At 47.8% G+C, this 12,671-nt stretch overlaps 1 protein-coding gene across 3 annotated transcripts in view; it reads right to left on the bottom strand.

The window, feature by feature from the left end:
• Window positions 1-5,879, bottom strand: part of TSC22D1 (TSC22 domain family member 1) — a 128,727-nt gene extending 122,848 nt beyond the window's left edge. Inside the window, exons 1-2 of one of the 3 annotated variants that reach the window (XM_068527052.1) lie at window positions 5,038-5,879; window positions 1,520-4,581 (exon numbers count right to left, since the gene is read on the bottom strand). In XM_068527052.1, the coding sequence (XP_068383153.1) occupies window positions 1,520-4,581; window positions 5,038-5,247 (3,272 nt within the window). In that variant the 5' untranslated portion in view covers window positions 5,248-5,879. Of the gene's footprint in view, window positions 1-1,519; window positions 4,985-5,037 lie in introns of those variants that run through there. The other 2 variants (XM_068527053.1, XM_068527054.1) reach the window with 2 other exon arrangements.
• Between the last annotated feature and the right edge of the window lie 6,792 nt (window positions 5,880-12,671).

Genomic DNA, 12,671 nt, shown 5'->3' with positions numbered 1-12,671 from the left:
ATCTTTTAATGTACAGTTTTGTACACATGATACAGAGTACATTTGGCTAGGTAATGAGATTTTAATTATATGACTTAGAAAAATAATAAAAATCTTGAAAGACAAGACTTTAAATTATTTCAATTAATCATGCCTTTACCTTATATCTTTTAACTAAAAAAAAAAAAAAAAAAATGAAAACCTCACTGAAACATTAGGCCTTTGTTTTTCTAAAACTGGAATTCTTTTGAAATATGCTCAATATTTCCAAAGGGAAAACCACAGATATACATTTTGAACGTAAATGTTCCAACTGGTTTGATAAAAGTTCAATCACAAAAATCTCCAACTAATACTAAAATAATTAAGTATCTTTCAAGCTTATTCAAAGTTCCACAGTGAAAATGAATAGCCTCTGTCATAACTCCTATACTATTCTGATCAAGGTTAGTCACAGACTGGCAAATCTGTGAAAAGAACATTCCTTTAAAAATCAACTTAGTTTAAAGCCATGTAGTAGCATGAGAGATTTCACAGCTTTTCTAGCTAGCCAGCTTCAAAGACACAATCTGATTCAATAAACATGATTATCACATTATTTCCAATCCAATTAAGAAAACGCTGGTTTAATAATGTACTTTAGGCTTTATGTATTTTTTTTGGTAAGAGAAGAGGAGAACAGGTGGAGTAGACTGTAGGAGCGCCAAGTCGGTTTCATGTCTCTATAAATTCAACCCTCCAAGACTTTGTTTCTTTACCCTTTAAAATGGCTACCACCTTGATCTACTATGCAAAAGGAAAAATGCACAGCATACTACCATCAACGATAACTCTGGTTATTTTTAAGAGTGTATGGCCTCCTACCCCATGAAACACTTTTTAAGATTCCCATTCCTTTACTGTTGAGATGAAACGACCATTAGATAAGTACACAAAAGGTGGCCAATTAGTTTGAGGGCAACCTGTATAACCCAGCTATAATAATAATCTTTTAATAATAATCTTTTAATCTTAATAATAATAATTATTCCTATAATAATCTGATGAGGAAAAGCAGCTAACGTTATCTTTCACAGACTAAGAGCAAACACAGTAGAACTGAAAAGGGTCGTCCTGTCCAGTAAAGGAGAAACAAATGTGGGAACCACAACCTCCCCTCCCGTGCCCAAGAGATGATCATAATGATTTTCGTAATTCAAAAGAACAGATTAGCTATTAGATGGATTAGCAAAAACTAATAACTCTAAAAACCATTTTATAAATAACAAAACCACTTGGTGCTCCCAAACCTATTCTTAATGCTCAAAAACTATCCTGTCAAGTAGTGTTTACACAATACTTATACCACTTCCTGACCAACTAGTTTGAGACCGCCCCGTAACACTCTTGCTCTAGAAAACTTACCAGAAAAATGCAGTTTCACATACAAAAAGGAAGAAATATATAATGCTTTAGACTAATCTTGTGCATATACATAGCTACTAAAAATAGATTAACTCTGAATCTGCTGAGTGTCTGCAGAAACATGGCATGACCTTACCTCTCATCCTCGCCATCCACCAGGGGTGTCGTCAGCGGTAGCACCTTCAACGGGAAAAGAGCAGCAGAGGCTCCTAGGCTGCTGCTACTCCCATCTGAAACTGCTGACATTCCCCCACTGTCACCACTGATAGTCTGAGGTAAGCCAACTAAGGAGGGTTCCGCTGGGCGCCTGGCATCTTCAATTTGGCTTCCAATTGCCTGAGCTAATGATTGTGCAGAGAACTGAGTAGAACTTAGTGGTATCTGCTGCGCCAAAGGCAAATTTACATTAGATGCTGCTATCAAGGGAGGCTGACTAACACTTTGAACCAAATTACCATTTTGAGTGGCAGGGGCTTGTGCTATATTCTGTGATGGAACCAAGTTTGTTGGGACAGAAGGCATCCCAGAAGGACCAGCTGAACTAACCTGATTCGTAACAGAAATACTACTAGCAGAGGGCAAAGGACTAACTGCAGGCAACTGCTGCGAAACAACTCCTGGAGCTACTGACTCTACTCCTTGCGGCTGGGGAGGCACAGTTAACAAGGTACTCTGGGGTGCAATGACCAACTGTTGAGGGAGGCCTGAAGCACTAGCTTGAACTCCCTGATGAAGAATCGCAGCTTGAGCGGGTGGAACTATCTGTGAAGACGGAGGAGCACCTTGCGGGATAACTGAAGGTGTGATTTGGGTAGAGGGCTGCTGCGCTGCTGTAGGTAGGTTTGTCTGTTGACCAATATTTGCAATTTGACTGCCAGGAGGTACAGCAGATACTGCCGTCTGCGCCGGGCCAGCAGGTTGGCCAGATGCCCCTGCGGGCTGCGCCTGGACTGCTGCGGGCTGCGCTGGCAGCTGGATGCTCTGTGGCTGAGCCATAGGAATCACCGCGGCTCCTGCTCCCACCCCCGCAGAAGTGGGCTGTCCAGAGGACACTGCCGTTTGCAGAATCGGCTGCTGCTGAACATACTCGGAAGCAGCATTCGGAGTCACTGACAGACCGTGGCTTGCGGCCACCTGTGTGGAAAGAGCCGGCGGCTGCTGTCCATAGTGTAACTGCTGGGGTGGTGTGCCTGGCAGGGGAGCCTGCGCCGGAGGGGCCGCCTGAGAATACGGCAGTTGGGGCTGAGCCAGGCTGGAAACGGAAGGCTGCTGACCTAGAGCTGAAGTTACACCCACCACGCTCACAGGCGATGGCTGGACACCAGCTGCAGCACTGAGAGCGGCTTGCAGAGGTACTGGTTGAAGACCCTGCTTCTGCTGATAGCTCAGTTCTTGAGGCTGTAACTGTACTTGCGAGATCTGTGACTGAGAAATACTCTGCGGTAGGCTAACTGCTGAAATGCCCGCCGGAGCAGCGCTACTGAAGTCCATCTGCGGCAGGGCGACACCTGGAAGAGCGGGCGGCTGCTGCAGCACAGCAGCCAGGGCTCCCACCTCTCCGCTCCCCACACTCTCCGTGTAGTGACTCAGGGTGCTGACACTACTGCTCACTGAGCTCCCGCTGGTGCTCTCCCTCTCAGAAGTCACTTCCGTCGGGTTTTGTTTTACGCTTTCCACTGCTTTATTGATCACCACCCCTTCGGCGGCGGGGACGGCGTTTTCTTTTTCATAGAACTCGGTGCAAGTCCATCTACCTTTTTTGAAGGGCTCAGAACTCGAATCTAACTTCACAACTCTGAACCTGGACGTGTTAACTGTCGGTTGTTGCTGCTGACTTGAAACTGATCCTACAATCATCCCTGCAGCTGCACTGGCAGTGCTGTTAATGAGAGCGGAGGACGAAATCGTACCGTTGCCCAGGCCGCTCAAGAGAGTCACGTTAACACCGCTGCTCACTCCAGGCCCAACGCTCACACCCGCAGCACTGGGAACGCTGCTCGCGCTTAAATTAGCATTAGCAAGCATGCTGCTGGTCACGTTAGGATTAAAACCACCCACAGCCGTAACGTTGACATTATTCATCGTATTAGTGCCTGTAACAGAATTTATACCTATACTGCCGCTTGTACTCGGAGCACGGATACTAGTCATTACAGATGCAGGTGAGCCACTCGATGATACGGCAGAAGTTGGTGCAACTGGCATAACACTGTCAGAGCTTCCAGTTGTAGACAGTTTTCTGGATACTGGGCTTGAGGGCGGCCCTCCCGGAATGGGTGTACTGGCCACACCGGCATGGGATGGATGGTGGTGCCCATGATGGAGGTGGTGCCCATGATGAATATGAGGGTGGTGATGGAGGGAGTGGGGATGAGCATTCCCATTGATCACAACATTCTGTTGTGGAAGGTGAGGCAAATGAGGCTGAGGAAGGGGAGGCTGGTTGGGAGAGACTGCCCCAGGTGTCTCGGCTTCCTGGAAGTTATTGAGAGTTTCTTCTGAGGAGCTGCGTTCAGGCTCCCCTAAGTCGGTAGCCCTGGAAAGTGACACATCAAGGATCTCGGAAGACGACAGATCTTCTGTGTGAGATTCATCCAGATCGTCGTAGCTTTCGGTGTCCTCTGCGATGCTGTTGTTAGAGCTCATGCTGGCGGAGATCTGAGCCGGGGTCACGCTCGTTATCTGGAAGCCACTTTTCTTTTTCATTTGAGTTCCGCCTGGCGCAAGAGGCTGTGCCTGCAGCTGAGCCTGCGAAAGGAGGTTCAGGCTTTGTGGAGGCGGAGGCTGTGGTCCCGACAGAGAAGATGCTGCAGGGGGTGGCGGCTGGAGCAGCGACGGAGGCGGAAAATCCTCGGAAGATGGGGCACTACTACCAACGCCGGTACCTGCTGCACTGAGAGCAGAGGCGCTGCCACCACCACTGCCCCTTCGAGGGAACATTGCCGGGTGCGCCATCTTCCTAGCACTAATGTCTGCAGCGGCCGCAGCCGCGGCCGCGGCGGCAGTGGACTCGGGCGGCTGGTGCATTGTGTTGGGTACCGGGGGGCGGAGGAGGCGAGTGCAATTTCCTTCTGCACCGTAATCTTTGTATTCAAGACGCCGAGGAGGAAAACGGGACCTGACGCTCTGCCCGGCGCGATTCCTCCTCCTCCTCCTCCTCAGCCGAAGGCGCCGGTCGCTTCTGCCTTCGAGGGCGAGCTTCGGGAAGGGAGGATGAACGAGGGTGAACAGAACAGCCGGGGACCCGAAGGGGGAACCCCTTCAGTCCTTCACCATTCACTTTCCCCTCTAGCCTCACACCCCCCTTTATATTCCGCTTCACGTGGGGTGCGGGGCAGGAGGGAGGGGAAGACCAGGGGAGGGGGGAGGCTAGGGGAGGGGGTGGGAAAGCCGAGAAATGCCCACCTTCTCCGGACAACTCCGAAGCCACCTCCACCCCTCCTCCCGCCGCGGCGGCGGCGGCCGCTGCAAAACCCTCCCGGTCGCTCTGCACGAAGGCGGCGCCGAGCGAGTGTCGCCTTCCCCTCGCCACCCCCAGCCCCGCCGCCGCCGGCGAACCCTGAGCTCAGTGTGGCTCAAACCTCCCCTCCCGGCCCCACCGGCCCCGCCGGCCCCGCTCGGCCCTCCCCCCACGCCCCGCGGACCCTTTCAAACCCCCTGGGCTCGCGGCGGCTGCTCCGTGAGGAAACGCTGGCCGCGGCTGGGGCCGGCGCGGCGAGGCTCGGAGCGGGGCGGCGGCGGGGCGCCGGGTACGGTGAGCCCAGCAACGGGGCGCGGGCGGGCGCGCAGAGACGCCGGGTCCTCGCGGATCACGGCCGGGGCGCGGCGGCGGCGGTGGCAGCGGGAGCCCAGGGACCTCTCCATCACTGGCAGCCATGGAGCCCGAGCATTTTCCTCCCTCCGGGCAGGCGCCTCAGCTCGGCACACGTCCTCGGGGAGGAAGGGGCCGGCGCCCGAGCCTCCCCGGAGGGCGGCGGGACGTGCGCTAACGCCGACGATGCGAGCCGCTCTCGTCCTCTTCCTCCGCAGCCGGCTCGTCCGCACCCCGCTGCTCCCGCGGCCCGGGCGGGAGGGGGCCGCAGGCGGCGGCGACGACTCCTTTCTCGGCGGCGTTGGTGGCCAGAGGGGCTGCTGCAGCGACTGCAGCCGACGCCGTTCAAAGGAACGAGAGGTGGGGTTGGTCGGTGTCGGCGAACGGGGCGGGTGAGTGGGTGGGTGCCGAGGGAGGCGGCGGGCGGAGAGGGGGCTGTGGTGGTTGTTACTAGTGCTTTTCTCCGGCTCCACCGTATCCCCGGGTCTCTCGCGGCATCGGCAGAGGAGGGACCAGCGCCCGAGCTCAGCAGGAGGAGGGGCGACCGCCGGCCAGAGGAGGCGGCGGCGGTGGCGGGGGGAGGGGGCTGGCCGAGGAGAAGGAGGGAAGATGGCGTCTGCGCATGCGCCCCGGCGCCGCAGACATAAAGCCGGGTCTGGCGGAGGAGGAGGCGGCGGGTCTTCGAACCTCGCCGAGCGCCGGGTCTCCTGGCGGAAATTTCCGAAGGCTGGCGGAGGCGCCGATGTCGGCGGCGGTGGTGGGGGTGGGGAATTTCGGCCGGGGGAGCGAATCCGGGTCGGCCGGAGAGAGTCGGCCTGATGGGGGTGGGGCAGGGTGCGGGGCGCGCGCAGGTTAGGTGTGTCCGCTCCTTTTTCACGCGCGGCCGGCGCGCGCGCGCGGGCACGCGGCAGGGGAGGGGGCGCGGCAGGGAGGGGCTCGCGGAGGCTGCTGGAGCCCGGGTCTTGGGTGTAAGCGCCCTGGGTAGTGTCCCCCCGCCTGCGGAATGGGTAATGAGGCTTTTCTCCGCAGCAACAGCATCACGAGTTTCAGTTCCCAGGAGTCCGCCGCCGCCACGACATGAGTCAGGCTTTCTTCCTCGGCGCGTGGAGGCGCCCTCCTCCTCCTCGCCGCACCTGGGCTCGACCCCGGCCCGCGCGGCCCTCGCCCCCTCGGAGGATGCCCCAGCGTTCGGAGCCGCGGCGTCCGCGGAAGGCCGGTAGCTCCTCGGGATAGACGCTCCCTTTTGTGCAGCGCAGTTGCAGCTGCCATGCGGTCCCCTCGCTTTTCGACGGGCACGGACTAGCCAGCCCGGCAGATATTGCAGCTGTTTGCAGTTAACTGCCTGAGCTCTTGTCTGGAGAGGGAGCGCTTGCAATCCGTCGTTACCTGGAGGGAAGCAGTAGCCCGGCCAAGTAAATAACTGACCTCAACAGGTGGAGCTTATTTCCAGCAGGGATAGCTTTTCGTTTAATTGTCCAGGCTGTAGCCTGCATAGGTTTGACTTAAAAGACAAACTGGCCTAGTCATGGTGGCAACACGATCATCAATGAAGACTACCCTTTAAGGTTAGAAAAGAGAAAGAACCATCTGCAATTCCAGTTTAAAAAATAATAATAAAACCTGCATGTATCTGAGCATGGTGCTACAGAAGCAATGTTAGGTTGATGGGAGGCAGTTTACTGGAAGTTGCTTCCCTGGCATTACACGTCAAAACATTCTAGCTCTAAGCATTGTTTACTACTAGGCGAGAGTGTACTTCTCGCCCAGGAATTAAAAAACAACGAAGTATTATAATATAGAAAACCCTAGGGAGAAATGTGGGTTTTTTTTCAACTTCGGTTGTTGAGAAACTGAACGTTTATGGTTAGACCTATGCTTCAGTAAGTCTCACAGACTTCCAGATCTACAATCCTATTTCAGGAGCTTGTTAAAACATAAATGGCATAATTGTCGATTCAACACGTTACTTTAGGTTTCTCTAAACTTTTCCCCTCATTCTGTGCCCCAAGAGGTTAGGAATATCACCATTCTATTACTGAATAGAAACGCACCCTCAACATCTCCGTATAGCCTGTATCAAAGTTTTGATATGTTGCTTTTTCTGTGGTGTCCCCCACTAAACCCAAAAGGTAGGACTACGTGTTTTTAATGTGGAGTTCCGGAGTAGGTACAAAGTAGGTGCTCACAAATATTGATAATGACATGGTAGTAAAACTCAAATTCACTTGAAAAGATCGGACTTGTTTTATGTTACTCATGAATTAATACGTGAATGATTGGGGTTTTTTTTAACATAACTATGGCCATTTGTGTATTGTACAAAAATAATTTCTTTTTTAATGTTACAACAGCTTTTGTTGCAAGAAATACACCTGATTAATGGCCGCCATTCATTGTTGAAATGCAACTCTGACATGCTTTTTTCAACAGTTTTTGAACGGAAAATAGGAAGTATCCTAATGAACTGAAACTGCAATAGAATTTAGTACGGCAAAATGTGTTTGTGAGCTACAGTGTGAAAGAAAATGCTCTAGATCTCTCAAAATCTTGCCTTAGGTCAAAATTTTAAACTACCCCAGACAACAGCTCAACACCCCCTGGTGTGTTGAGCTAAATACCTGCCGCCTAAACACCAACTATGATAGGGTTTGAAGCAGAAGAAACCCATGTAATAAAGTCTTCCGGACTTCCCTGGTGGTGCAGTGGTTAAGAATCCGCCTGCCAATGCAGGGGACACGGGTTCGAGCCCTGGTCCGGGAAGATCCCACATGCCGCGGAGCAACTAAGCCCGTGCGCCACAGCTACTGAGCCTGCTCTCTAGAGCTCGCGAGCCACAACTACTGAAGCCCGCGCACCTAGAGCCCGTGCTCCACAACAAGAGAAGCCACTGCAATGAGAAGCCCGCACAACGCAACGAAGAGTAAACCCCGCTCGCTGCAACTAGAGAAAGCCTGCGTGCAACGAAGACCCAACTCAGCCAAAAATAAATAATAAATAAATTTATAAAAAATAAAGTCTTCCAGCGTTGACAGAATGAGTCATTGAGATAACCCTGTAAAAGCAGATACTTCTAATAACCAGTAGTAATGAGTATTGTTATTTTGGACTGTTTTGATGTTGGGGGTTAGTGGGTATATTATTTCTTTTAAAAGAAAGTTGTTATTGTTTTAACTTTTACAGGATAACATAAGACATAGAAAATACAGCCTTTTGAAATGGGTTTCACTTTTATCTGCCATATCACCTTCAAATTCCTGGTTAGGCTGCATCAAGGCCCACTGAGATAGACGAGCAGCTCTGCAATTACGGCAACCTGCGTTTGAGAAACATCGCTCTCTCTCCCTCTCCTTTCTCCAGTTGCCAACATTTCTATGACCAGCAATACATAAATATAAGTCCATAAAAACAAGCCGAAGCACTTGAACAACCCCATGTTATCATGTTACCACCTTTTAATCTAAAAAGTCTGGATTTTTTTTTACATTAATATCAAATGCACGCTGCTATGTGCAATGAAGTCATTAATTCCTGTGAACTCAGTACTTGGAGTTACCCTTTGTCTTTTGAAAGACTGCATTTCACCTGTTTACAGTCTGAAGGTATAGTTCTGAATTACTCTCTATTGTGGAAAAGATTAGTCCATAGTGCAGTGTTCACTTAAATCTCGTTATTGTGACATTGCAAACCAGCATGTATATTTGGCTATTGTTACCGAAAGCTCCACCTCTCTGTACACCGGTGCTGAATCGAATCTCGGGGACAGAGTTCTGGGTGAAGTAGAAGAAGATAGCTTTATTGCTTTGCCAGGCAAAGGAAGACACACCGGGCTTCTGCCTCAGGAAAATGTCTCAACCCCAGAGGATCTGATGAAGGGATTTTATAACAGGGGTTCAAAGGCGGGGTCTTTGACAAGATTAGGGTGTGAGCAGGGCCTGCACTTCCTCAATCTCTTCTCAGATGCTCATCTCCTCATCTTGATGAGCTTCTCTGGTCCCTTTAATCTGGCCTCAGGTGGTTTCTTGGCGGCCCCTCCCTTGATTCTGGCCTCAGGTGGTTTCTTGGCGGCCCCTCCCTTGATTCTGGCCTCAGGTGGTTTCTTGGCGGCCCCTCCCTTGATTAGCAACTGTCCGAATCCACCCTTTGGAACTCAGGGAAGGTCAAAGAGGTGGAGTCTTGCCCGGAAGAAATGGGGGGACAAAAAGGGCCTCTGTGCTTGGGAGCCCCACAGGGTGCCTGCTCAGTTTCACTATGTTTAGAGTTTTTTCTACCATAAAATAGAAATTTTCCTGACCATTATAACTCAATTTACCTATTTGTGAGAACTGTGAAATAGATCAGTATTTAAAACCAATTAATTCTCCAAAAGTAATGCCCTTGAAGAACAGGAAGGGAATACTTAGACTCAGAATGGCTGTGAGTGCAAAGATAAATACTAAAGAGAAATGGGTGAAGAAAATACACCACTGATCCACTCCAGTAATTTTTCTGGCTAACCAGTGCGTCAGTCCTGCAATAGTACTTATCTGTAAATGTCATCTGGAAAAAAAAAAATCAAATTTTTTAATAATGAGTTATAAACATGGAAAAAGTCACACATTTTTACATATGAAACTTATGCACAGGGATATTACACCATGTTTATAAATCAATCTGCTGTCAAGAAAATTCTTTAAATGAGACCAGGAGTTGTATGTGCTATTTGACTTTTGTAAATTGCACAAAATACTTATTTTGAAACTTTTCATTCAAATTTCAATGAGTATAGCTTAGCTTGTAACTGATTAAATTTTGCAGCACTTATTAAATTTTCAATATAAATGTTTCTGGTCAGCTAAACAATTTTATATCCTCAAAGGAGACACGATTATAAAATGGAAAAAAGTACAGAAATTTGAATTTATGGTTCAGAAGGCACACTGGTATACATTAGCTTGTTAAATTCTACCCTTTGAAGGAGGAGGCATTATCGTTCTCATTTTAGAAGTAAGTGATCACAGAGAGGTTAAATAACTCATCCAAGGTTTATGCCTAAATCTGGGTACTCAGGTCCTCTTAATTTCAGATTCTATGCCTCTGTGCTGAGGGATTTTTCTGAAAAAGCAGTCTGACCTCTAGAGACTAGTATTTTTCAAAGCTCTTTTGGAAATTAGGGAGTGTTCTTTTAATGCTTTTGAATGCCAGTGAAGATATGCTGCACACACACCAATTGCACATAGCATTTCTTCTACATGAAGAGGATAAAAGACTTCTTCCCTGTTTGAACCAATGTAAATGTTACACATGCTTCCACAGTCAGTCTTTGCTGACTTACGAATGTGTTAATTTGGAGAATTTTCTCGCAACTTAAAAAAAAAATCATTTCTAACTTCTGCTACAGAACTGTGAAGTGACATTGAAAAAAGAAATAATTTGTTAATTTAGGGTTTTTTTAAGTTTATAATCAAATAATCCTCCAGATCTCCCCAGATGATAGCTAATATTTATTTAATGCCTACTCTCAACCACACATTTTCTAACAGCTTTGTTTTATCTCTAATTCTCACAACTGTATAATGTACGAACTATAATTACCCCATTTTGCAAATGAGGAAAGTGGGGTACAGAGAGTTTGAGGCCTCACAACAACAAGTAGTAGGGCTAAGACACAAATCCATATGGAGTAACCACCTCTTACTTCACAGCTGCCTCTTGAGACACATTGTTAAATCAGGTTCCTGCCAATTCTAGCTCCCAAGTTAAATTTCTACATAATACTCATGTTTTAGTTTTTCCAAAGAATCTAGGAGCACCATTTTCTCCTGATGCAGAGACATTCTAGGAAAGAATGAACATTTTAGAGTCTCTACTGTGGCTGCGTAGGAATTGGACATAAATGAACAGAACAACAGCTCGATAAGTTGGATGATCCTTCACTGATCAAAAACAGATGTCAAATGCTTGGGGAAAAAAAGGCATTAATCACACATAATTGAGGAACACTGTCTATACAGGACAAGATAAATGTTTTCCCATTTTAGCAATTAGTGTTCATTTAACATGAGAGCCTGTAAAATAGGGACAATAATAATCGTCTTTCCAACATGTTCTAAGGACCAATTTGTATTTGTACATGTTTTTGAATACTTAAAGTTACAGAAATAAACAAATTTGTTATTTTTCTTTGTATCATAATTCCAAGAAGACCTCTGTCCTTCTACCATACATGAACCAAAACCAAGTCAAGAAGTACAAACAAATCATGGCAGCCAGTATTTCTTCGTATTTAAAGATTAGGTTCACAAACACTTAGGTATATCTCCAGTCTCAAAGCTCAAGGAAAAAAGAATGGCTGTTGAAGTCATTCCTCAGTGTGGAATTTTCCTTTGGTCATTCATTTTTCTCCTTCTACTCTGGGTTATGTTTTAGGAGAAGAAAATCAATAAAATAGTTTTTGGTAACATACTTAAATTGACATTCCCAGTTAATTTCATTGTAGAAGAAAAACAAGAAATCAGTAGTCATAAAGGCCAAAATCTTTTCTGATTAATACCTTTGAATAAAATGAAAAGAAAATCTTAGATACATCCAAGCTAAATTAGAGTCAGAAACACAAGATAAAATCCTTTTCCTAGGATGACCGTAGGACTTCCCTGTTGGCGCAGTGGTTAAGAGTCCGCCTGCCAATGCAGGGTACATGGGTTCAAGCCCTGGCCTGGAAAGATTCCCACATGCTGCGGAGCAACTAAGCACGTGTGCCACAACTACTGCGCCTGACTCTAGAGCCCGTGAGCCACAACTACCGAGCCCGTGTGCTGCAACTGCTGAAGCCCGCGTGCCCATAGCCCGTGCTCCGCAGCAAGGGAAGCCACAGCAATGAGAAACCCACGCAACACAACGAAGTGTAGCCCCCGCTCGCCGCAAGGAGAGAAAAGCCCGCGCACAGCAACGAAGACCCAACGCAGCCAAAAATAAATAAATAAATAAATAGGATGACCGTAGACCATTAAGTGTACTGTTTGCCTGTGGAAGGTGTTTACAAAACCTTCCTGTGTGAATGATAAAATTAGAACAATTAAAGGGGAAAGGTTGGAATTTCAGAGAAAAGCGTGAGATGGGATTTACAAGAAAGAGCCTAACAAAACTGATTTATTACATGCAATATATACACACTTGTCAAATTCAAGAAAATTAAATGTATAACTGACTCAGCCCCTTCATGAAGTTAAACATAAAGTTAACTGCAAAGATGCCAGCAAAGCTTTCCATCAAAAACTGGAAGCAAAGGTCCAGGTGCTTTCTTGCCCCAGTTATTTATAGACAGGAATGGGATCATACCATAATGCCAACTCAGTGGTTTAAGTTTGATGTTTTGAAAGAGTTTCTAAACACCCTATTTATCCAAGTCATAACTGACACACAAAAATGGTTGTTGAATTACACCTCTATCAATACGTATTTTGAATAAAATGGGGTAATAATACTCTATGGTACCCCAGTG

Source organism: Eschrichtius robustus, chromosome 18 (genome assembly GCF_028021215.1).
Source record: "Eschrichtius robustus isolate mEscRob2 chromosome 18, mEscRob2.pri, whole genome shotgun sequence".
Classification (NCBI taxonomy): domain Eukaryota; kingdom Metazoa; phylum Chordata; class Mammalia; order Artiodactyla; family Eschrichtiidae; genus Eschrichtius; species Eschrichtius robustus.
This window is presented reverse-complemented; position numbering and strand designations above follow the sequence as displayed.